General features: G+C 35.8%; 1 protein-coding gene across 2 annotated transcripts in view; it reads right to left on the bottom strand.

Moving 5' to 3' along the window:
* Nucleotides 1–27,805, bottom strand: part of LOC135838706 (uncharacterized) — a 180,164-nt gene that overhangs the window by 14,341 nt on the left and 138,018 nt on the right. Inside the window, exon 1 of one of the 2 annotated variants that reach the window (XM_065354445.1) lies at nt 24,528–26,707. The exons of the other annotated variant lie outside the window; for it this stretch is intronic. Coding sequence (XP_065210517.1) covers nt 24,528–24,552 — 25 coding nt within the window. The 5' untranslated portion in view covers nt 24,553–26,707. Of the gene's footprint in view, nt 1–24,527; nt 26,708–27,805 lie in introns of those variants that run through there. 2 annotated transcript variants of the gene reach the window in all.

A 27,805-nucleotide genomic window follows, 5' to 3' on the forward strand; every position in this document is an offset into this window, starting at 1 on the left:
TGCCAATAAATACGCGGTAAAGAGCAGTTTAATTGGTGTTTTATACTTCAACGCGACTTTAAACTGCTGCCATGCAGCAGATTTTACAGTTTTCAAAATCGCGCTTCAATTCACGGCAGGGATTTCCAGCCAGCCAATAGCTAAAAGCCAAAAGCCAATAGCTGATGCAAGCCAATGGTATTTAAGCCAATAGCCAAAAGCTGGCTTAATGAAAAATTGCCAGCCAATAGCTAATAGCCAAAAGCTAATGAACTTGGGAGTAATTTTCAAATTTTTCAATTTTTTAAAATTTTTTTCTCAGATTTTATTTTTTTTCACTCGTGACTCACGCCTTACACTCACTGACACCACAGAAATGAAAATTGTCCTTTTAATAATCGTCTACACGTCATAACGAGTATTTTGAGGGGTCGCATGTATTTTTGTTTTCGTAAGCCAATAGCCAGCCAATCGCCAGCCAATAGCCAGCTTTATTTAAGCTAATGAAAATCAAGCTAAAAGCTGATAGCCAAAAGCTAATCGATGATTGGCTGGAAATCCCTGATTCACGGGTGTAATTTGAAGCGACTTTTTAGGTTGTTACATTTTCTGCTCAGCAGAATAAAATTTCTGCTGATAAACACGCCACACAAATATTTCGTAGCGTATTTTTATCGCGTAAAGCCGCTACGCTTCTAAATTATGTGGCGTATTTTTACAGGTTGAAAAAACCAGCCACAAAATACGCTACGCAAATATTTCGTAGCGTATTTAATCGCGTATTTCCTGAAAAACACGCGTAAATGTGGTATTTTGCGTGTGTGTTATAGGTTAGTAAGTATATAAATATTTGTTCCCTTCTACCAAGTTCCCTGGTGGAGTAGGTAGTAAGGAGTCCGCTTTCAGATCTGGGGACCCGAGTTCGATCCCCGCTAGTGCCGAAAAATTTTTCAAGAATATTGATCAATGGCAGATTTTTAAGCGTAAATAAAATACGCGCCGATTTATGGGCAGAAAAGGCATTGGCGTAAAGTGTTAAATCTCCTGCCCACGTTTTTATGTCGCGTAAGAGCAGATTTTCACCCAACTGGGACAACTCTCATGCCTCAAGTGTTGAAAATATGACCAATTTTCTGAAATGTCTGGAAGAGGTTACCTACAGCAAAATATGGATTGCTGATAAATAAAGCAAAGACGAAGATCATGATTGTGAATCAGCCTGAGAACAACTCGCCTGAAATCCAGGAAATTTGGGGAACCAAAGCGGTGAATCAATTTGTGTACCTAGGATCCATTGTTGATAACAAAGGATGCATTTCTCTATGCATCAGAAACCTGGACAGTACGTGAGGGAGATAGAAGAAAAATTGATGCACTCGAGATGTGGTGCTGGAGGAGAATACTTTGGATCCCATGGACGGAGACTGAAGAACTAATGTGTCCATCCTGGGAGAAATTGGTGCCCAAAAAATGTTGTTGGCAGTGGTACTCAGCCGAATCCTCAAATACTTTGGGCATGTCACAAGGACAGATATGATGGAGTCCCTATTCATTCCAAGGCCAGGTAGAGGGAACAAGAGGTGTGGACACTCTCCCACGAGATGGACATACTCCATCCAGAAGGCGATTGGATGCAGCTTCCCAGCATGTATAAGGAGTGCCCTAAACAGAGATAGTTGGAGGGAGCTAATGTATATCATGTCATGGAAATGGCAGCCAGTGTATCATAGTCACAATACTCCCTAGGGGTGAAACGGCACCAAGGAGGAATGAATTTATTCTCAGACACCTCCGAAAAAGAAAAATGATTACCAAAGAACGAATCTTCTCCATTCATTGAAGAAAAGTTTATGGAAATTTGAAGTTTCAAGAATCTGCTAGAGGCTCCAGTAATTGTGATCTGTCACGAGAAAACCAACCTAGTGTCCAAACCGTAAATTTTACAGGAAGGGTATTTTAAGTTTTGAGTCTATGTATCAGGCAATCTAAAATTTGTAGGTCCGTGAAACTTGCACCACTTTTGGCCCCCATGAGTGCCAACATAACCCGATATTTTTTTCAGAATCATCAGATTCAAGGTTGCCAAGTCCAATAATCGAAATTTCCCAAAATCAATTTTTTCGATTTTTTTGAATTTTTTGCCAAGAATATTGCAAAAACTACCCGAGTATGAATTTATTATTAATGAAGAATAAGTTATTATTATTAAATTTATCACGTTTCTTAACAAATTTGTTCAAGGTGAAAAGAGTTGATTTTTCCAACTCAAGCCTTACTCAAATTTCAAAATATGGCACAAATCCTCCAAATGTGGGCCGATTGTTGCAAAAATTTGCATTTAGACTCCCCAAAACATACCTTTCAAGAAAATCAAAAAAAATTGTTTTCAATATTTACTGTAGTTGCTCTATTTTTTTGATGTCAGATTTAGGGTCAAGAGAATCGTTTGCGAACGTTTCAACCCCCACAGTCGGATTCGGCACCCTAAGTACTACTAATATCCACCATAAAAAAGATATCGATTTTTTGGACACTAAGCTGGTTTCCTCCTGACAGATCACAATTTACGACATATTACTGGAGTCCTCAAAACAATCTAGAAACCATTATATAGCGAGTTAAATTAGAATGCACAGAGATTTATAGGTTTTTCAACTTCATTCGATACAATTTTATGGAAATTCCAAGTTTTGAAAATCTGCTAAAGACTCCAGTAATTTCCAAAAAATCGCCAAAGTCTTCAAAACGCCTTGAAACAACCTGAACAATCGACTTACAATTAATAGGTAGTGTGTTAAAATTGGAGTGCAAAGTGAATTTCGGCTTTTCAACTGCATTCGGAAAAATTTTGTGGATATTTCAAGTATTAAAAATCTGCTGGATGTTCCAGTAATTTCCAAAAAGTCGGTGGAGCCTTCATAGCGACTTGAAACTACTCTCAGTAGACTCAATAGCGCGTTGAAATTAAAGGGCAGAGAAAATTTCGTCTTTCCAACTTCATTTTGGCGAAATTTTGTGGAAATTTCAAGTATCAAAAATTCGCTGGAGGCTCCAGAACTGCTTCAAACGGTTCGAAACCGTTTCCAATCGATTTGACATGTCGAAAATATAAGGTATGTATATCCCAAATTTCAGCTTTCTAGGTCACTTTGGTAAAATTTTAATTCTTTTCCTCATATTTGCCCAACACATTATGATTTTTAAAAATTCACCAAATTTTCAAAAATGCACTGCTGGAAACATCAAAAAAATTCTAAAGCATGAAACGAAAAATATCAGTAATTTTAAAGACTTCGGCAAAATTAATGAAAAAATATGTTCATCTTCATCATTTCAACGAGTAATTACAATTTTAAAATCAAAACAACTCCTCCCCCTACAGAAATCCCAATCCTTGTATAAAATAACCAGAAAATTTCCACCAATCAACTCGAATCGAATGCATCGCTGCCATCGCGTCAAACTCGCCGACAATAACGATTATCTATTACCGAATTTACACGTTTTCAAATTCCCAAGGTCGCAACTAACATGAAATTTTCATTCAAAAAACCACCAAAGTGTTAGGTACATTAGAGGTACGGTACGTGCGATAGATGACAACGTTTCACATTCGAAACTTTTTTCGACAGTTGGTCGAAGCACCTCGGCTTGGGTGAAAATTCTCCCAAGCTGTGTTCCAATTTACGTACAACAAACTTTCAACTTTATACTGCCAGCCTTTGGAAATGCCGCAAACCGTAACACGCGATCTAGTTCGATTAATTAATTTAGAAACGAGTCGAGTTGAGTCGAGTAGAGCCGAGCCGAGCCATATGAAATAAATATTATATTATTAACGCTGAAAAATGAATACAGTTTTCAAAACAATTGTACCAATAGCAGTCTTATTGTACTATGTACTTGCTGAGTATTTTCTATTCTATGTAATATGCGTGCGAGCTGTCGACCTCGATCGAATTGCGGTTTTGTTTGTGGCTTGAGTCTAAAGGAAGGATGTGAGAGCCTAGATACCATATCTCTGGGTCTGTTTTATACATTCATGTGGTAGTTTTGATATGTTTTTGAAAAACTTTAGCTTTGTTTACAGAGAGTTTGGTAAGTAAGTATATTGAAGTTTGATTCTGTACAAGGGTTTTTTGGAATCACCCTAAGGTTCAAATTTGTCACATGGATTAGCAAATTTTCTCCCAAGACCACATAAAGCACGTATCAATGTATCGTACCTAATCCCTTTCAAATTCCATAATCGACAGAAAAAAAATAATGAAACCGACCCAATTTACAGCACACTTTTCTCTTCACACGACACCTCGAGTCATACACGCGGTTATTTATAGCAAAACTGCATCTAAGAATATAACCTCTGGAGCTATTAAATCTCACGTCTTCTCAAAACACCCTTTAACCTTTTCGCCTTGATTTGCGCTTGAAAAGAGTGAAAAAAACAACGCAATAATGAAAACAGCCGCGTACCGCGTACGCCCTTCGGCTATCGGATGAGTCTTGTCATCGAAGCCCGCTCATTCCATCTCTTTCTACTATAGCTCTATGCATCGAGAATTGGCGAATACGCGCGCGGTGGACTTTCACCCGATACGAGGAATGCTTTTATTAAACTCGTACACAGACAACGAGGAATGCGTAGCAAAAGTACGATATTTTTGCTTCTAGGCCATTCACCTACATAACAAACAATGCGTACCCGCGAATTTGATTAAATTTCCATCGATTAGCTCCGCTCGGTAAATCACCGCCAGAGGATTTTACTATACCAACGTTTATGGTGTTTTGTTTCGCGACTATGTTTTTTTTTTTTTTTTTACGAATTTATCTCATTTTTTTTCCTCCTCTTTTATTCGCGCAATAAGATTACGATTACGAGCACACAAGGTTTCCAAGACGAAGAGACGTCGTCATAGGCCTAATAAATACTACACTCTCTGAGACGCGACGACGTTAATTTAACAACAACGTCGACCAAATTAAACGACTCGAGTGTCCCACTATTTATTTTCCCATCGTTTTGTCAACTACGATTAAAAAAATCCACTAACGTCGAGTTCATCGAGTTATTATTGGAGAAAGTATATAGCAATTGGGTCCCATAATTTACAAATATTCCGAAATTAAATTTAATACCTTTGGGAAGGTTATCGCCTCCCCCCCCTCCCCACTCACTGACGCTCGAAAATGAAATTATAATTCTACGTGTATTTATAGGTTTCTGCAGCGAGTGTCGCTGTAAATTAAATCTATCGCAGGTACATATTATTGTTTATTTTACTACAGCGCTTTCCAAAACCTTATAAAAACTTTTTAAAGTATGGCACGTGACTCGTGAAAAAAACAACAATTTAGCGTGAAATTTTTTAATACCGACGAGTATAGGCTTTTAAATAAGGAGCAAATTAACAAGCAACCGAAATTGTTCGGCAAAGTTTACGTTTACTCGTCAGATTATTTCATAAATTCCACCAAAGTAGTTTTTAGTTTAAAAGGCGAAGCAAATTACTCGAGATACGAGCGTCGTAAAATTACTTTGTACAACAACATATAAACTATACAGAAAATTGCCTAAAATTGCGAGAAAATTGATGCGAGACGAAAATTTTTGAAAATAAAACCAAAGTTACTTCGAACACTCTCGTTGCATTTTTTAAAAAAAAATTTCAAACTCCAAACTTCTTCATATTCCACTCCATTCTCAATTTGTGAGATTAGTTTTGATTTTAGAGCCAAACGAATTCCAGAATCGGAATTCACGTCCAAAAACACCAAGATTTTGACACCCATATTGTGGTTTTTTGTGGGGGGGGGGGGAGAGAAGAGGATTTCCTCCCCACCCATCTGTGGATCTTGTTTATATTTAGGGGGAGGGGAGGATTACAAAAGCAGAATAAGCGCAAAAAAACAGGATTTTGAGACCTATATTGCATTTTTTGAAAATTTCAAGCTCACACCCCCTCTTGCCTCTTCCCCTCTCCCCATCTCCATCCCCATAAGCGAATTTGGATTTGATTTTGGAGTCAAACGGATTTCAGAATAAGAAACAGCGCCTACAAAACCCTAGATTTTGACACCAAAATAGTACTTTTTGAAAATTTCAAATTCTCACCCATCTTACCCCCCTCCCCTCCCCACTTATCTATGAGCTTCGCTTCAATGTAGAAGCCAAACTAATTTCAGAATCAGTATCGGCGTCTGCAAAACCCAAGATTTTGACACTCGATTAGTAGAAAATATTCTCACCCATCTTACCCCCTCTTCTCCTAATCTTTCAGTTTCGTCTAGATTTTGGAGCCAAATGGATTTCAGAATCAGAACCAGCGTCCAGAAAACCAAAGATGTAGACACCCAAATAGTAGTTTTTGAAAATATTCTCATCCATCTTACCCCCTCTCCTCCTAATATTTGAGCTTCGTTTCGATATCGGAGCCAAATAGAATTCAGAATCAGAATCAGCATCCACAAAACCCAAGATTTTGACACCCAAATGGTATTTTTTTTAATTTTCAAGTCCCCCCCCATCTTACCCCCTTTTCTCCTTATCTATGGACTGTCGTTTTGATTTTGAAGCCAAAGGTATTTCAGAACCAGAATCGGCATCCACCGAATCCAATATTTTAACACCCAAATATTACTTTTGAAAATATTCCCACTCATCTTACCCCCTCTCATCCTTACCTATGAACTTCGTTTTGATGTCGGAGCCAAACGGATTTCAGAATCAGTATCGGCGTCTGCAAACCCCAAGATTTTGACACTCGATCGGTAGAGAATATTCCCACCCATCTTACCCCCTCTCTTCCTTATTTATGAGCTCCGTTTTGATTTTGGAGCCAAATGGATTTCAGAATCAGAATCAGCGTCCATAAAACCCAAGATTTTGACACCCAAATAGTAGTTTTTGAAAATATCCCCATCCATCTTACCCCCTCTCCTCCTAATCTTTGAGCTTCGTTTCGATATTGGAGCCAAATAGAATTCAGAATCAGAATCAGCATCCACAAAACCCAAGATTTTGACACCCAAATGGTATTATTTAAAAATTTTAAGCTCCCACTCCCCATCTTACCCCCTCTTCTCTTCATCTATGGACTTTGTTTTGATTTTGAAGCCAAAGTGGTTTCAGAACCAGAATCGGCGTCCACAGAACCCAATATTTTGAGACCCAAATATTATTATTTGAAAATATTCCCACTCATCTTACCCCCTCTCCTCCTCACCTATGAACTTCATTTTGATGTCGGAGCCAAACGGATTTCAGAATCAGTATCGGCGTCTGCAAACCCCAAGATTTCGACACTCGATTAGTAGAAAATATTCCCACCCATCTTACCCCCTCTCTTCCTTATCTATGAGCTTCGTTTTGATTTTGGAACCAAAGGGGTTTCAGAACCTGAATCGGCGTCCAGAAAACCCAAGATTTTAACACCCAAATAGTAGTTTTTGAAAATATTCCCATCCATCTTACCCCCTCACCTCCTAATCTTCGAGCTTCGTTTCGATATTGGCGCCAAATGGAGTTCAGAATCACAATCAGCGTCCACAAAACCCAAGATTTTGACACCCAAATGGTATTTTTTTTAAATTTCAAGTTAACACCCTCATCTTACCCCCTCTTCTCCTTATCTATGGACTTCGTTTCGATTTTGAAGCAAAAGGGATTTCAGAACCAGAATTGGTGTCCACAAAACCCAAGATTTTGACACCCAAACATCATTTTTTGAAAATATTCCCACTCATCTTACCCCCTTTCCTCCTTACCTTTGAACTTCGTTTTGGTGTTGGAGTCAAATAGAATTCAGAATCAGAATCAGCGTCCACAAAACCCAAGATTTTGACACACAAATGGAATTTTTTAAATTTCAAGTTCCCACCCTCATCTTACCCCCACTCTCCTTATCGATGGACTTCGTTTTGATTTTGAAGCCAAAGGGGTTTCAGAACCAGAATCGACGTCCACAAAACCCACCCAAGATTCTGACAGCCAAATATTATTTTTTGAAAATATTCTCATCCATCTTACCCCCTCTCCTCCTAATCTTTGAGTTTCGTTTCGATTTTGGAGCCAAATGGAATTCAGAATCAGAATCAGCGTCCACAAAATCCAAGATTTTGACACAAAATGGTATTTTTTTAAAATTTTTATATTATTCCCATCCATCTTACCCCCTCCTCTCACCATCCATGATCCCCGTTTCAATTTTGGAGCCGAACAGTTTTCAAAATCAGAATCCACGCCTTCGAAAACCTATAATTTGATACCTATACAATTTCTCGGTGATTTGTCACTTTTTCATCCCCTCTCCTTTCTTTAGGGGTGGGAAATATGTACTTTGCTCGAAAAAGAAGGATGCGATAAAATATCCTAAAAGAACGTACTGAGACACCTTAAAATATTCTACTTCGCAATGTTTCCTCTGATTTTCATTTTTTTTCTTCTTCGATTAATAAAACCATTCGCCGTCAAATTGTAATTCAAAAGATCCCCCCCCCCCCCCCGAAAATGAGGACCAATTCGAGAAAAAAATTCGTGTGACATATCGAATTATATGTTTTCGAAGGTGCTGAACACGAGTATGGTGCCATTTTTTCGATTCGCCCCCTCCAACGTCTCCCCTGCCCCTCCTCAATTGGCTCAAAACTCAAATATTACTCGAACGAAATTGTGCGATACATCGAATTGTATGCTTTCGAAGAAGCTGAACGAGAATATGACTAGGTAGGTAGATTTTTTCAATCTGACCACTTCCACAGTTCTCCTCTCCTCCAACAACCCTTTTTAGTGCGAAAATGCGAAAGACATTGGCAAAAGAACACTTCCAATTGTTAGCTTTTAACCAACACTTGACTTTATAAGAGCCAAAAAGAAATTCTTTTGGAAATTTAAATTAAAAATACCCAGTTTCTGAAAAGAATGGTGTAGAGTGAGGAGAAAAAATTGGAAAACTGACTGTAAAAGCTTCCCTAAAGAATACTACACATCTACTCTACAATTTTAAAAACCACCACGTTATAAGAACCAAAAAAAGCAGAATTTCTCGACCAAAAAAATCTGCAAAATTCCAATTTCACGACGTTTTTGTTACAGAAAAAATTTCATTACTCGAGCCTTTATTCAAAACCGCAAACGTGCGAAAGTTAACGCATTCGCAACGTTCTCGCAGTCACTGACCTTCGCAGCGAAATTACTATTCGGCAGCTTCGTTGCTTTGACAAAGGCCACACAAAAGTCGTAAAGAACTCGACAAGACGCTAGAGATGGCGCCTCTACCAGCTCGCTGCTTGAAAAAAGTCGAGCTAAACCGCACGTAACGTAATTTCATTTCTCGTCGTCTGCGCGAATTAAGCTTTATTTCGAGTAAAACTTTCGCTACAAAAAAAGGCACGACAAATATGCGTGAAATTTCATCGTACGAGTTTTTCATTTCAGCACGTCGTTGTCGCTTTAACGGTGTAATTTCCATCTGGGGGTACGTATTTTTCACATCGTTATTCGACGACGACAACGGTGAAAAAAAATAAAGCACGAACACGTCTTTAATTAAAAATCCTTGGTTTTTCAAGCTGCAAATTAAACTAGCAGCATGACGAAAAGAATAAAACTCCCTAGAGCTTAAGCTCTGCGATTATTATCAAGTGCATACCAGGTACACAAATTTCCTCTGTTTCTCGTGCAAATTGATTTCCAACTACAAATGTGGAAAATTTCAATTCGGGATTTTTCCATTCGCCAATTCGTAATGAAAAAAGACAGCTAACCGGAGGGTTCGTATGTTGTGTTCGCGTACCTCCATATAGTTAATTATTCCGCCATTTAAGCGTTCTTCGGCGGTAATTTTCGTAATTTGGATTCGAAAAAAAACCTCAACTCGTATAATCTTTCGACCGACGATTTTAACTACCTACGTATTTGATTCCTATGGCGATGATTTTCATTTTTTCACATGAATATGTATTAATATGAAGTGTTTTTGAGTTGAGATTCGAAGTTCGTTTATAATTGAGAAGATGGGAGGGTGGAGGGGAGGAAGTGGCGATGTTATTTAGGAATTATTGTGTTGAAATGTTTTGTTATTCGAGTGGCGAAAAAATGATAAAATTGATCATCAACGATGATAAAACCAAATCACGTTGAAAATTAAAATAATTTTTTTGTTGGACACGTGTCTAAATTTAAAAAGAAAATCATAAATTCAATTAACGATAATCCTGACTATACTGAATTTGAATCAAATTAAAGAAAAATGAATTTTCGATGATTTTATGATGAATAAAAAAGGACGTTCGAGTCAAATTTAAGACCCCTGCAAAATTGCACCAGAAAAATTTTATTATAGTGGTTAAATAATGGCAAAAATGTAAAAAAAATCATTTTTTTCAAATTTCAGACCCATTTGAAACGACGAAAAAATAATTAAAAAATTGTTCGTGGGTTCCTCTTCGAGTTGGGATGTTTGATTATTTAATTACGTCCTTATTCCTGTTTCAATTTTTTACAGTATTTTTTTCAAGAGGAAAAAACTTGGGAAGAAAGGCAATTTTGAGCACCCCTTGGGATACTTATAGTAAAAGGTAAAAAGCATTACATGGTCTCAAAAAAAGCAAGACTTGAACAATTTTAGCAAAAAAGAGACTCTTTGACAATTTCTGGCAAAAAATCATAACTTTAAGAACATTTTTGGAAACAAGTAAGATTTTTTGCAATTTTTTGCAATTTTGCTAAAAAGTGAGAATTTTTGACAATTTTTGGCAAAAATCAAGACTTCAACAATTTCAATAAAAAGCAGGATTTTTAAAAATTAGGGGCAAAAAAATTATACTTTTCTGCAAAGCTTTGCTAAAAAAACGAGTTTTTAAAAATTTTTTTGTAATCGAGACTTGGACAATTTTTAGAAAAAAGTGAGAATTTTTAGAATTGAAAAAAAGGACATTTTCGTCAATTTACGAAAAAGCGAGAATAATTTCTGTTGAAAGAAAGACTGGCAATTTTAGCAAAAAGCCCGAGGACTTTTTTGCGAAGGATTGGCAAAAAAGAGAAATAATTTATTGGCAATTTATGGTATACCTATCAGAAAAGCGAGACTCTTGAGTCATTTTTAAAGAAGAATGAAAACTCTATTGCGGAAAAGCAAGAATTTTCATCAAAAAAAAAACTTTCACCTAAAATTTTGGCAAGAAGAGAAAATTCTTAGAGATTATTGCCAAAAAATATACATTTTTCAGGAATCTTTGTCGGTAAAGCGACAGAGCGACACTTTTTGCAACGTTTTGGTGAAAAAAAAACGATGTTTTAGGTATGGTAATTTTTGGAAACTTTTTTTGGAAAAAAATTTAGATTATTTTTGGTAGTTTTGCTAAAAAGCAAATTTTTTTGCAAATTTTAACAAGAAACTGGATTTTTTGTTGAAAATTATTGTCAAAAAATTAATACTTTTTCGCAATTTTTTTGAAAAAAATCAGACTTTTTGGTAATTTTTGACAAAAAAGCAAGATTTAATAAACTATTACGGTATAATTTTTGAAAAAATGTTACTTTTTCAAATTTTGACAATTTTGGCATTTTTGACAGGAATTGTGATGTTTGGCTATTTTTGACAGAAAGCGAGACTTTGAAAATTTTTGCAAAAGGCAGGGATTCAAAACCTTCGCTAAAAAACCAGTGCAGCCACTTGAAAAATCATAAAAGTGAATCCTTTTGCAAATTATTCACTCATTGTTAATATGACGTAATATTAACATTTTTCTTTTCTTCAAAAAATTTTAAAAAAATATATTTATTTTGGTAAACAAAATGTTGATTTAGTAGATAACTTATTTCCAAGAAAAGTAACCAAATACAAGCCCTATTTTTTGATTTTTGATGAATTTTTAAAAATTAAAATCTGATCCAATTCTAACAAAAAAAAAAAAAGGATCAAATTGAGAAAGACATCTGAAATTCAATTTGAACCACATTTTTGACCGCCTACTTTATTTCGTAGAATTTTTAAGCCATTTTAAGACATTCCGCAAATTTTTGAATTTTCTGTTTCCTGAAAAATGCTATCAAAAGAGCTTTAATTAAATTCAGAACCTATAAATAATGATGGCTCCTTTCAAATTAATCGCCAATTTTTCCTGGGTAGAGGGGGATAGAAGATCGGGATAGAAGAAGAATGATCACTCACATCAATGAAAATTACTAGTGATGAAATCACTGATTCATCACTAAATAAAACGATCGCTTGATTTCATGTTCCAATTTCTAGCATAACAGCATTTTTTATTTACTTGAAGCTTTCCACCTGAAATGGATCAGATATCGATATTCTTCATGAGCCAATTTTGAATTCTCAAAATTTGCAAAAATCAAAAATTGAGAATTATTTTGGATGCTCTTTTGGATTAGATTTTTCTCTGCCCGGTTCAATATGTTTTTACTGTTTGAAGATATTTTTTTGATTACCTAGAGCCAAATTTTGGAAATTTTCCACGAAATTTGACATATAATTTTGAATTTTTTAAAGAAATTTTTTTCAGGACTTCTGCCAAAAAATTCAAAAAACAATCAACCACCCTATGACCCAAAAATTCGAACAATGGGACATCATTTTTGAAAATTTTTCACAAGAAACAATGACGAACGAAGAAACCCAGTCAGAGAGAACTCGAAATCTAAAAATTCGAAATTCGAAAACTCTCACCTTTTTCTTGTAATTTTCAAATAAAAACATGCATAATTCATGTACCTAATCTATTCCTTTAATATCCACACGAAAACTTGTTATTTCAATTATTTCCACAAAAATAACCATCACCATTCACCATGCATTCATGCTATACTTATTACGAATTTCTCAATTAAAATAGAAACCATCTCAGCAGTACGAGTACGGGTATTTACGTAAGAGGTTTTGTTTCGGTTCCAGTCGAGCGATACTTGGTAAATATCGTTTAAAAAAATTAGTATTTATCGAGTGAGGAAACGACCATCGACAAGAGAGGAAGCTGAGGGGTACTTTTCATATTCGACTTGATAAACACAATAGAATAATCTTTAACAGCAACGTATACTAACAACACAAGAGGCTATGCAAAAAATTCGGCCATTATGCACGCGAAATCGTCTAGATCGCCCTTGAATCTAATGTAGGCACCTACGGATGCGTTTAAGTGAAGCAATTGCAAGAAAATTGCTAGATCCTACGACTACCTTGTCGACAGCTCGTAACACCTACTTTTTACCTATACTATACGAGTACTTCGAGTACTATACGATGATCGGCGTCGTCGGTTATCATTACGTAACATGTAAATTATAGGACTCGAGGAGAGAGAACGCTTCCGCGTGTATGAGACTCTGGGTCTGGCTCGCGATACCCCTATACGATCTGCTGACTGTGCTGACTCTATATAGTGGTGCAGGCGCCACCAATCGCCAAACCGACATCAACATCAGTTTGGTAAATCTTGAAATACTCGTATAGTATGCCAATTGAGCAATACTACGATTAAGATAATTACAACCCATCCTTATAAAGTGGTAAGCGATATATTTATTAGTAAATCATCGATAATGCGGGGTTTCCAGGTTACCACGTGTGGTAGGTGATGAAGTGGTGGGCATTGAGCATTGAGCATTGGGCATATAGCGTTTCGAACCGAGGTATAGACAATGGCTTACTTGGTGTTGGTGAGTCTGCATAAATACGAACCTAGGTATGTATTTATTTATTATTATTATTTTTTTACAACGTTCTGGAATCGTTGGAACTCGCTTGCAAAGTGGCAGCAGGGCAGGGTCAGTAATCCCGTTAATCAGAAATGTGTACCGCTGCGTAGCACTCCACCAGTCCGCAGTCCACACTCCTTACTCTGCGTCCACGCATAGATAAGTTATGCGGTTCGGTTCTCTCTGTTCGACCGAGAGAGGACCGACCTCGTGTACTATGTGCTGTGTGTGTGAGATGACCGCCAACGTACACATTGCTGGCTGCACCACGCTGCACAGGTATGCAGAACTAGAAGCCCTCCTCCACCGTTCCCATGGCGTTGCTGCAGGCCATCTATCCATCCATCGGGAATTAGTGTATAACGTCGTGGCCGTAATTAAGCGTGTAAATAATTCCTGGTCCGAGCCGAGGCGCGGGGGGGGCCGCGGCGCGCAATTATATGACCATACCATACTACACTATACTCCTCACTTATAGAGTACGCAGTCAGAGTCAGAGCCAGAGCCACATCTACGCATCCATTTCGGTATTCACTATTTACGCCACCTCATCATCATAGCATAGCCCGCGTCATTCAACTCCCAGCCAACATAATTAAACTCTTTTTTTCCCTATCTCTGTCTCTCTTTTCGCTGCATCGCGAGTAGGTCTAGGTACCTACAAATCAACCCGCTATAATCGTTCGAATATGCCAATAAAATCTTTACTTCGGCATGGTTCGGCTCTCGGTCGACTCTAGTTATACCTTGACCCGGAAGGAATCGTTCTTATTTTGATACCGTCCTCCTCTATGGTACCTACTACCTAATCGGTGTCTACGAATCTACCATCTGACTCTGCTGAGCTTCTTTTTTCTTCTCTCCAGTTGCTCAAGACGAACGGTATACATATTTTTTTCCAACTTTGATTTATACCTTTATTTTGTAGGTATAGTATACTCGTGCGTACAGTGCGTCCAAAAAATAATACTCTGGTAAGTTTTGGAGATCATTTTTGAAGACATTTTTCAGACTAAGAATTAGTCGAAGGGAATTGAAAATGAAAACAAATCTCATTTTCAAGTCGAATAAAATTCATCATACCAAAAATTTACAATTGACTGAGGTTAAGAACCCCTAAACTGGTTTCCGAAATTCCCAGATTGGAAAAAAATCTTTGAAAATTAATGCCCCCCCCCCCATTCACATTTTCCATTAAAAAAAATTAAATTTTTTTTTGCAAAAATTGAAAACCGAATGCGATTGGGAAGCCCTGAACTGGTCTAATTTTTGAAATTCGTGATTTGACAAGACTATCAGATTTTCCACATATTTCAGGAAACCCCCCCCTCACTTCCATACTTTTTTCTAGAGCAAATTTCAATTTTATTATCATAATGTACGACTGTTTTTAACTGGAGACCCCTGAACTGGTTTCTATAAATTGCTTATTGGACATTGCACTTTTCAAAAATCTAGATACAATTTATTACTTGAAAATTTTAGCAGTTTCTAGCAACTCCCTTCCCCTCCCACGTTTTCTCTGAGAAAACTATGTATTTTTCTACAAATTTATAACTGATTGCGCTCAATATTGGGAATCCCTGGACTAGTTATCAAAGTTCAAGAGTTAACAAAAACCTTTAGATTCACACTCTCTACTCTCTAAGAATCTCAACCCCTCAGGCCCTCACTCACCATTTTTTTGAGCGAATTTCGTTTTTTTTCCCGATTTAAAAAAAAATGATGATTGAGAGCCCCTGAACCGGTTTCTAAAACTCGCTACTGGAGAATTTTTCAAAATTAAAGCACTTTTTATAATACTAAAATTTTTGTCTTTTGTAGTAATCCTCCCTCCCCCAATAATTTTTCAGGAGCAAACTTCAATATTTTTCCAAGAAATTCTCAACTGGATGTGATTGGGAACCCCTGAAGTAATTTTGGAAATTCATGACTCGACAATAAAAAGCTTCAAAATGAAACGAACGCTAATAGCATAAGACTTCCGCATTTTTTAAAGCAATTTTTACCCCCTCTCGCCATTTTAAATCATGGAACACTTCGTATTTTTTCAAAAAAATGCATTAATGATTGTGAGTGAGAACCCTTGAACCGGTTTCTAGAATTCATAATTGGACAATAATTTCTTTTAAATTATGTTTTCTATTTATTGCATGAATACTTTCGCACTTTTCAGCGACTTCTTCTGAAGCGAACTTCATATTTTTACAAAAAATCACAATTGATTACAATATTGGGAATCCCTGGACTAGTTTTCAAAATTTGTGGGTCAATAGAAACCTATCAGAAAAATGAAAGATTCTGTAAATTGCACAAGAATTTTCTAATTTTTTTATAATCAATCTTCCCTTCCCCTCAATTCATCCAGAGCAACTTCATTTTTTTAAAATTTACAACTGATTTCAAATTTGGGAATCCCTGAATAATTTTTAAAATCGGTAACTGGATGAGAACAAGCGCAGCTCATTATACAGTATGATAAGTTCCGCATTTCTTTGCAATCTCTCCCTCCCCCCTCCCATACACTTTTTTTTTCAAACAAATTTCGTATTTTCAACACATTTGATCGTGATTGAGAAGTGAGAACCTCTGAACCGGTTTCTCAAATTCGTTACTAAGCAAGAACGTTTTTAAAATGAAGGTGATGCTTTTATTTCGTGAAACTTTCGATAAAAATTTCAGAATAGGTAACTAAATGAAGCATTTCCGGTCTCTATGGGTCCTCCAATTTTGTTCAACATTTTTTTATGGGGGGGGGGAGGAGTGGGGGAGGAGATTGGCTTCTTCTATCCTCAATCTTATATGAGGAATGGATCTTGATGTTTTTGAATAGCTTCAATTCTATGTACTTTTTAAATTTCAATGATCAACTTTAGAAAATTATCAAATGAGAAATCTGGAACATTTGAAATTATTCACACAATTCTACGAGTAATAAACGTTAAAAACAGATTGAAAATCATTCTTTAAAAATATCAAAAGTTCGAAGTTGAACTTAGTTGAGCTTTTCTAGAAAAAGTTCAATTTTCATCCAAATCAGGGGCCAACCTATGCGAATTTCATCAGACTGAATTCTGAATATATATTTTGTTCTGAGATCTCGATCCCTCGAAGCCCTCCTCCCCCCTCTCCCACAATTTTAGTCAAATATCGAATAAAAAATAATATTCGTGTGACATATCGTTTGTTATGTTTTCAATAGTGCCAATTTCAAATTTTCACTCAGTTTTTCGACAGGAGCCCCTCAGGTCTCATAATAAGGCCCCAAATTTCGAAAAAAATCCAAAAATTCGTGCGACCTATGGTTTGCTTGGTTTTCAGAGGTGCTGATTTCGAATTTCAACTCACTTTTTCGATACGAACCTTCTGGGTTCCACCATAGGCATTCACATTTTGAAAAAAATCCAAAAATTCGTTTGACTTATGGTTTTACTAGGTTTTCAGATGAGCTGATCTCGAATTTTGACTTACTTTTTTGACAGGAGCCCTCTAGACCTCACAATAAGGCTCATATTTCAAAAAAAAAAATCCAAAAAATTCGTTTGACCTATGATTTGTTAGGTTTTCAGATCAGCTCTCAAATTTCAACTCATTTTTTTGACAGGAGCCCTCTAAACCTCACAATAAGGCTTCATATGTATTTCAAAAAAAAAAAAAAATTCGTGTGACACAAGATTTTGCTGTGTTTTTAGAGATGCTAATGACGAATTTCAATTCAATTTTTCAACACGAGCATTTCAAGTCCAACCATAAACGTTCAAATTTTGAAAAAGAAAAAAAAATCGTGTGACCTATGGTTTGCTAAGGTTTCAAGGCCGCTGATTTCGAATTTCAACTCACTTTTTTTCTATGAACCTCCTGGGCCTCACAATTATCCCCCAGACGTCATGTAGAAAAATGGGCGCATTTTTCTACATTACCACAAAAAGTAACCGGCTGAATCATCAGGCATATTATTCCAAAACCATCATTTCAATTCCTCTAAACTTTCGAAACACACTGTATACACAAAGCGCAATCTTAGCATTCCTCCGCGGACAAAATGAATTATTACACCGACGCGATGCGACGGTCGATGTGTTTCTTTTTGAAGAAAAATTTTCATTTGTTTATTGTAGAACATAATATAACCAACGACCAGCGTAGGTCGCCGCCGGTATCCGCGAGTCTCTGACGTGAGTTATACGCGTAAGTAGGTACATTTAATACGTATAATACTACCACGAAATTTATACCAGTACACGAGACGTACTCGTATTCATACCGCAGGCTCAAGTTGAATCCTCTCTTTCGTAAAAAAAAAAAAAAGTACGTACTTTGTTAACGTAGATACACTACATATTTTATATTCACGGTTAAAACGTTCGTTCTCTTTACCTGCAGTTTATGGATTTTATAAAGAACACGTAAGTATCGTGTCACAGTATACACATAGCGGCGAGGATTACCAAATATCGTGGAATTTTCATCCCCCTGGATTCGCGATAATTACATCCCAAGTCACGATCACACGATCGCGTGTTTTTTTTTCTAAATGAAGGTGTTAACTGGGCCCGAACATTGCCTTCCTCTCGCTTCAGCTGATAGGTATCCGGATCGTAGTTTATATAGTACCTACCATAATTTATGCGTCACGCGTATATGAGTAAATTATATACGTATATGAGTAATTTATCGAGTATTATCGGTTATTACCACCGTAATTCACTTACGAGTACGTTTCGATGACTCCATCGACCGATGGGCTAATTTCAACTTACGCCAATATGAGTAATTTTCTCTTCAACGAAGTATACGTCTTTATTAACGAAATACCAATACATAATTCTGTTTTCTTACGTATGTTTAATACGCAAATGAAAGTGATTCTGACTTCTGAGGTCGAGACAATGAGGATAGGTATATGATTTCAAAACGAGTCGTTAAAAATGATGAGGATTTTACTCTGCTTCGTAGATTTACTCCAGAGCTCAGAAGCATCGATCAACAGTCAAAAAAAAGTGCAAATTTGAATGATTTTTTGAAAATATTCGTAAACTTGGAAAATTCGTTCGTGAACGATTCGCTTGATGAAGAATTCAAAATCATTACGAATAATTTTATGAGAAAAATTATTTGATTTCAAGTAACCAAATTCATCCATTGAGGGCATTTCGAAGGTATATCGTCAAAGAAACGTGATTCTTTCGCGAACGACTTGAATAAAATTCGTTCCTAACGAATCAATATTCATTTTTATGACAATATCTCTCAATATTTCATCATAAATCCAGATAAGGTCATAATGTCATAAATAACAAACAAAATAATCGCACCTGCGACAACTTTATTCGGTCATTTCAAGTTTCATCGTTTCATTTTTAAATAGAAAAAACATTGAGGTCATTTTATTCAACGTAAAATTGAGTTTTGAAAAATTCGAAAAATTAAATTGAAATAACGAATGCGCTTTATCTATATCGAAAAAAAAAACACACCCGATAAAAAAAAGTTCAAAGAATATTCCACTATTGTTTTAGAATATAAATTAAATTTACGAAGAAAATTCGCACGTCAGCGCTACCGATATTTTCACATAATGTGATTTTCAAACCCTGTACGATGAATTTTTCAACCGAACACTCGCTCTACATATATTAACGTCAACACCACAGTGCCAATGTCAATCCGCCATAATGAAGGTAAATTGTACTCGTAAATAGATATACATGAAGAAAAACACTCTAATCCAATTTCCGACAAAATTATACCATTATCCGAGTCTAGTCCGAGTCCGAGCCAGAGCCAAAAATAATTCACGAATAAGAACCACCCACTAAAAAATCAATTTGAAACCATTACCAGCATAATATTACTTATGCGACTGACATCTTCGCAGTTCGTATTTCCCCCTCCCCCTCTGCCTCCCCGACCCGAAGAATCGAAACAAAATAATTAATATTCCATTTCTCAATCTAATTCTCACCGAGTATCACTCGAGCCGAAATTCCATTCCAAATCCGCGCGAGTCAATCACGCGTAAAATAGATTAACCCAGAAACCCCTCGAGAGATTCGTTTTCTGCATCTTGGTCCCAATAAACTGTCACTTCTTGAGACGAGACGTACCTAACGTACAGGAAAATCTATACTTGTCTTGGAAGTTGGAAACGAGCGCGAGGCTGAAGCAGAGGCTGCTCAGTCGTAAATATACCGTAAGATTCGACGCAATTATCGTATATTCTAGAAACGAACGAACGGACGTTTAATTTGTCCCAATACATCTTATCATCAATTACTGCTGTATACGATTCACCGCATACTTATGTACCAATATCTACTACCTATCGCGTCTGTACGCTACACACTACAACATACAAGGTGTCACATTTAGGTTCAGTAAATCGTAAACACACGTTAGAAGAGATGCTTCACGTGCCTACATATAATTTCGAGATTGAAGGAGATTCTGTGTCATGAGGGGATCAAATTTTAAAAACCACTCCAAATTTTGATTCACCACCCCCCCTGCTCCCCTTCAAAAAAATATTAGGGCTGGCTAACAGAAATCATGTAAAATGAATTCAAGATATTTAAAAAAAAATTAAAATCACTTTTCAACTATTTTTTTTCAAATTCTTGGAAATTTTCATTGCTACAGATCACAAACATCTTTCCACAAGAAATTCAGAAATCAAAACACAAGGAAAACATGGTAATTTTTTTAAAAATGAGCAATAATTGCTTTGCTAATTTTTATTTCATGAAAATTATTTTTTTAATAAAAAAATGAATTCCTTCTTACTGATTGTTAGAAAACGGAAGTTGAACTTTTTTTTACAATCGATTCCATTCCACTCCACTCCTCTCTTCTCTACCCTCATTCCTCTTCAATTCTCGGTCACAAAATTGAAAAACAAAATGCTGATTCCAATCAATCAAAAACGAAAGTTTTGGAATTTTTTACGTATGTACATATTTCAGTCAACAATTGAAACGTTTTGGACTTCTCGACTTCTTTAGCACAGGAAAATTTCTGGATATTATGGGCAGATTTGAGTAAACAGATTTTTAAAGAGACAACTTGCGGCGAGTTTTTATATTTTTCAATAGGTATTATTTGTAGTATTCTCATCAGTTTAATTCAACTGATGTGATACCACCATGATAGGTCAGTGTAAACTAGAATTTTGAACTTGAATTTTTTTTCAATTTTTCATTTGAAAAAAAAATCATTTTCATCCCAGCTAAAAGCCAGCCGAAAGCCAACTATAATTAGCCCGCATATCAATTTTGAGATCCAGAAGCCGAAGCTGTAAATTAAATTTTTTACAATAATTCAGAGATAAATACGTATTATTGCAATAATTACAGTAAATTATTGGTAATTACCTGTAATTACGAAAAATTACTGGTAATTACCTGTAATTACAAAAAATTACTGATAATTACCTGTAATTACGGAAAATTATTGGTAATTACTTGTAATTCAGGGCTTGCAAACCGAAACCAAAACCAAAACCGAAACCCCCAAAAACCGATTAAAATTGCTCAAAACCGAAACCAAAACCGAAACCAGGAGCGTTATTTTCCCACAACTAAAACCAAAACCGAAACCGGGAGCGTTATTTACCAAAACTCAAAACCGAAACCGAGAGCATAACCGATTGAAAACTGAATTGGTTTCGGTTTTGAAATTTTTCAGGTAATTAGCCTAATTAATACTGCATTTTTGGTCAAAATTGAGTAAAAACTGATGCTGATAAGGTGAAAAGGCTTGAAAACTAAAAAATTCGACAAATTTGGCACTGCCAAAGTGCCATTTTCTAGGCACATCCAGGGATGGAAGAGCCTTGAATTCAGGGCTCCTGCTCTTGGCTCTGGCTCAGCTCCCCTCAAGTTTTAGCTCTGGCTCGCTCTTGGCTCTTGGCTCTTTTTCTTTACATGTGCTCTTTGGCTCCTTGCTCGCACCTCAATTCTTTCCAACTCCGCTCTTTGACTCTCAGCTCCCTCTTCCAATTTCTCGGCTCCCACTCCAGCTCCAGCTCTGGCTCTTGTCTCTTTAAATTAGAAGTTAAAATTCGTGAAAAATGATGAAAAAAATGAAAATATTCTGCATTTATTTTCATTTTATGTCTCAATGAGAAAACAAACGTAGACATTTTTCATTTTCTTCACAAATGTAAGTTAAAAGTTGAATTTTTGATAAAAATGTGCGCATTTTTTTACTTTTTTTAGTTTTTTTTTTCTACTTTTAGGGAGCCAAAGAGCCTGAAAAATTTTGTGGGCTCCCACTCGGCTCTGGCTCTTTCCAGATTAAAGACTCCTTACGTTGATGGCTCTCTTGAGTAAAATAAGGAGCTCTTTTGCAAGAGAGCTCTTGATGTTTTTCTGCACTTTCATTTATTTGGCTCTTGGCTCTGGCTCTAACTCCTCAAAAAATCCGGCTCTTTCAGACTCTGGCTCCGGCTCACTCCCGGCTCTTCCATCCCTGGCACATACACAAAGTATTTGAAAAAGTGATCACTTTCTTGGCCTTCTTCCCTCTAAAAAATGAAGAAAAAAGGAAAAAACCGAAACCAAAACCGTTTCCTTTGAAATAAAACCCTTTAAGCAAAACCGGAACGAGAGAGATAATATTTGAGGAGCTCATTGCAAAAGTAGCCCTTGTCACATGAACCTATGCAATCTCCAAAGCTCTCCCTTGAGCGTACCCAGTATCATGAATGTAAACTCTATAAAGCAATTCCTCTCAGGGCTACTCAGGGTAGACTTACTTGACGGTCATTTCATCATTACAACATGATCTCCGCAGTTGGCAATAGGTGCAATCGAGTAAAACGTGTCTAAAAGTTCATGTGACAAGGGCTACTTTTGCAATGAGCTCCTCATTTTAAAAAACCGAAACCAAAACCAAAACCGAAACCTTTATTTTTTCAAAAAACATAAAACCGAAACCAAAACCGGGAGTGATATCTATCCGGTTTTCAAGCCCTGATTACTTGTAATTACGGTATATTACCATTTACTAGTAATTACGGTAAATTACCATTTACTAGTAATTACGGTAAATTACCATCTACTAGTAATTACGGTAAATTACCATTTACTAGTAATTACGGTAAATTACCATTTACTAGTAATTACGGTAAATTACCATTTACTAGTAATTACGGTAAATTACCATTTACTAATAATTACGGTAAATTACCATTCACTAGTTATTACGGTAAATTACCATTTACTAGTAATTACCTGTGATTACGGTAAATTACTAGTAATTACCTGACTGTAATTACAACAAATTACGGGTATTTACTCGTAATTACAATAAATTATGGGTTTTTGGTAATTACCAGTAATTTACTGTATTTGCAAAATTTTATTTTTGAATTATTGTAAAAAATAAATAGCTTTGACTTCTTGATTACAGTAAATTAGGAGTAAGTATCTGATTACTTGTAATCAAGATAACTAACTTCCAATTATTTACGTGTAATTACAGTAAATCTACATAAATATTACTAAAAATTACTCATTCATAATTGAGGTAAATTACCGAGAATTACAATACAATTGACTGAGGTAAATAACTTATAAAAAATCAGGGTAATAACTTGAGATTTTGGAAAATTACTGGTAAATACTACTTGTAATTACAGTAAATTATCAGTAATGATTGGTTCTTTGAGTAACATAGAGGAAAATAACGAGTAACTACTCAATTTTACAATACATATTTTGTAACTTGATATTTTCAAGATATTGGGGGGGGGGGTGAATGGTGGAAATGTGGGGGGGGGGAGAATTGCCTGTTTTCAACATTTTGAGCGTGTTTTTTCAGATTTTGATTTTACAAAATCACTTGTAATTTTTGGTTACTTACCCGACAATTTTTTTTAAGCATACCATTAAATTTTTGCAAATAAATTACCAGTAATTTTGGTAACTTACTGGTGATTCTGGTAAATTACTGGTAATTTTTGTAAATCACTGGTAATTTTGGTAAATCACTGGTAATTCTGGCAAATTACATAATTTTAATAAATTACATAACTTTGATAAATTATTGGTAATTTTGGTAAATTACGTAATTCTAATTGATTTTTGGTATTTTGGTAATTTTGGTAACTTACCAGTAATTCTGGTTAATTGCCGATAATTTTGGTAAATTACTGGTAATTTTGGTAAATTACTGGTAATTCTGGTAAATTACATAATTTAAATAAATTATTGGTAATTTTGGTAAATCACCAGTAATTTTGGTAACTTACCAGTAATTCTGGTTATTTACTGATAATTTTGGTAATTCAACAGTTGAGACCTTCGGAAATGTGAATGGACTATCCTATATTCATCTCAATTTAATCAATTACTATCAATTAATTGCTCCCTCTTCCTTTTCCTCCCCCTCCCCTTCCCCTCCTAATTCCTCACATGGGGTATTTTTTTTATGAAAAATTGATTTTCACTCTACAAAACTTCTCCAGTTTTAAAATTAGATCACAGAACATATTCGAATAAGTTTTGACACAGCTGATCAATTCCTTCCCCAGTATATAAACTGGGACACCTGGTATTATATTGTGATACATTATAGGTACGCAGGTGGCACTAGAGCAGATATTTGTACCTTATACCACCACTACTAATATACCCATAAATAAAAACAGAGCCCACAAATACACACTCAAACACGTGATCACGACTGTCAAGTACAGGTACCTTACCTAAGTACATAGAAGAGGTACCTATCGTAGGCTCATAGTTGAATGGTTCAGGTATACCTTGTGCGAGACTGTGAGTTGTGTTATCGACTGTTTAATTAATAATAATACGTAATGAATTACTTTCTCCGGTAGGCATGGTATGCATAATGGTATTACGAACTATAAGAGCCTTGCGGGCCAAGCAGAGAATAAATCATCGAGTTGATATTGCCAAATATTTAATTGCAAATGTGAAAATCTCGATCCACACACACAGGTGTACTCCAAAATATATACTGACCTGTAACATAAAAAAAATAAAAACATTCGTCAGTATACACGAAACGAAAATACGAATACAAACGAAGAGCAATTCTGTTCAACGAAATATTAAAGGACGAATCGGCTTAAATTATTATCGTCGAGTGTAAATATTATAACCTTCCACAACATATTGCTGTTTGTTTCCCTCGTGTTAAATACCATTAACGCGCTCGGCTCGGTGGTGCTCGCGGTATTTCTCATGCAAACCAAATCACATTTATTTAATCGTACACTCCGCAGCACGAATACCATCGTGAAAATTAAATGGCCTATAGTACGAAAAAAATAATAATTTCATTCGTACGTATACTAATGCCTCCTCCTGTATGTGTCTGTGTATACCGACACAGAGGCATGGGCAATGAGCAATGGGCATGGTAGAGAGGCGCAAAAACCAACACTCTCGACGTCCGGTCTATCTATAAAGTCTATATAGGTAGAGGTAGAGGTACACATAGAGAGGTACTTGATTATATGTACATACGTCGAGCTTAATGTATTCGCGCAATTGTACACATGGAAAAAAAAGCGGAAACATCCTCGTTTAAAATCCCAAGCTGACAAGTCGTTTACATTAACGCACCGAAATTAAAACCTTATTAATTGCGCGCAGCTCGAGTCAAGCCGCAGACCGACAATTGGAGCATAAACAGTGTAATAAAAGATAATACACTCGGTACAAACGACGACCGACCGAAAAAAAAAAAGTAAAAATACCAGTAGTGGGTCAGCAGGTAATTAATTTTGACCGATCGCGATGCGTGTTAGTGCGGTGAAAATCATTACACGAATTTCAATGTCCTGCAGCGATATAGTTTTTTTTTCCCTGCTCACATCAATAAAGACAGAGACACGATCATCGTCCGTCGTCGTTCTAACTTTGATTCTCATCATTCTGTTTTTCTCGTATTTTTTTTCGTCTTCTTCATTCTTCTGCCAGTGCCAGACGTCGAGTATCAATTGTATAACATCTTTGGCCGTAATATGTCTCATAATATTATAGGCGATTTCACGGCCTAGCTGTACACGTAGATGGTAAAAAAATTACACTCGACGTGATATCCGAATATATATAGGTACTTGTACGACAGAGCAGGTATAATTTTTATCCGACATAGACGCGTATCTTTTTGACCAGATTAATCATAGTGTCCGAAATATATGCACTTGGCCAAGTTTTCAAAGTGTTACGAAATATGCTCAACGAAGCTGAAACTTTTGAGATTTTTTTGCTAGCTATAGCGTTTGAATAATGTCGAGTACACATATTCTGCGTGTTATAAATTTCAAACGATATAAGAGGTATTGCCCAAAGCTCGTCGTTGGTACTCAGAGGGGTTTAATGGGCACATAAAGGAAAGAAAAGGCATTTATGTACGAGTACACTTTCCAGAGGGTCATTAAATAACCATCTATAATAATCGTACATCTCCTATACCCAAGTATGTATTAATCAATCGTTAACTGTACATGGTCATTTCATCACTCTGCCCGATAACCAATCGAATACTACAACCGAATAAGATGTTATGAGGGTTGTAGACGTATTACGTTTTCGATAAGACTAGGTACACCTATACCTATGTAAAATTAATCGGAGGTTTGAAAAAAGGCGTAATTTTTATCGATTCGAAAATTTCAACACATAGTAACGCCTGCCTTCGATTTCGAAATAAAATAGGTAGAAATGCACAATAAAAAATTTTCCACGCTAGTCTATCCACAGTAGTTTGGTTACCACTGCGACGTGAAAAAGGATTTTACCTCGGAAATATTCCCATTTTTCAATACCTATTCTAAATGTTGGAAAAGTTTTGAAAATTATTAGGTCAACTCGTTACTCGACAACAAAGGTCTTTAATGAGGAAATTAGACAAAAGCTGGCTTTACCTGCATGTACGTAGGACGTGCATTCAGGTTGTAGGTTTTGTATTTTAAACACCCAAGATTCTAAGGTAAATTATTCGTTCATCTTTAATAAATTATTACGCGACGAGGACGATGGTTCAAAGTGGGCGAGAACTTTTTCAAAAATTACCTGAAGGAAAAAATGAACTTTTCAAAAAAATCCTTTCCTATACTAGGTAGGCACTTAATTTAGAACACAACTTCTTTTCCACCCCCCCCCCTCCCTCCCCACCGGCTGACCATTCTCATCAACATTCTGAAGTATATTTTTGAACCCCTGTCACCTCTTCATCCTTTCGACTTTTCAAGTGTAGTTCCTCGAGATAAAATGACACTCTTACTTCGTAATTCATCAAATTGAGCTTTTCGTTTTTTTTTGGTTTTTTTTTACCACCAAACCCGAATTAATTTCGCTTCAAACAACAAATTTGGAAAAAAATGAGTTTTGATACATTTTGCCTTTAAAATATAGAACTTTTATTGATTTTCAGCTCCACGTTGTCAAATCTAGAACTTTTTCATCAGTTACAAGAACAAAACTTACAAGACTTTTAAAACCTCATTTATGTATCAAAACATCAAATCGATATTCATTTCTGAAAATAAAATACAAAATTGGAATATTGATAGATAAATTATCTATAAGAAAACACAAATGTTTTTGAAAAATTCTTGAAAGTTTTGAGAAAAATTGATCAATAACAATCGGAAAGTTGGTCAATTTTATTCAAGTATCAGAAGAATTTGATTTTTATTCTTTCTATAAGAAGTATCGTTTTTGAGACATTTTGAGCTTCAATTGCCTATTTTTAATGAATTTTTTTATGTTTTCAGTATTTTTGCCTCAAAAATGAGTTTTTGAGAAAAACTAAGGATTCTATGAAAATATTGAGAGAAACAAAATTTTGGAGCATAAAATTGACTATCCAGTGGATTTGCTGGAACAGTTCGTTTTTGAGATTTAGGGTTGAAATTGAAGAGTGATATTCCAAAACTCGCTTTGTCCATTTTTCTCAAAGTTGGGTTTTCAGTGGTACTTGGTAGATGAAGTATTAACTCACATTCCTACATCATCAACCTACCAAAATGAGGTGTTATGTAAACTCACCTAAATAGCCAATTCACTAAAAATTTAAAAAAAAAATAATGTTCCAAAACGCGTTTTGTCCATTTTTATTGAAATTTTT

Source organism: Planococcus citri, chromosome 3 (genome assembly GCF_950023065.1).
Source record: "Planococcus citri chromosome 3, ihPlaCitr1.1, whole genome shotgun sequence".
NCBI classification, from domain to species: Eukaryota; Metazoa; Arthropoda; class Insecta; order Hemiptera; family Pseudococcidae; genus Planococcus; species Planococcus citri.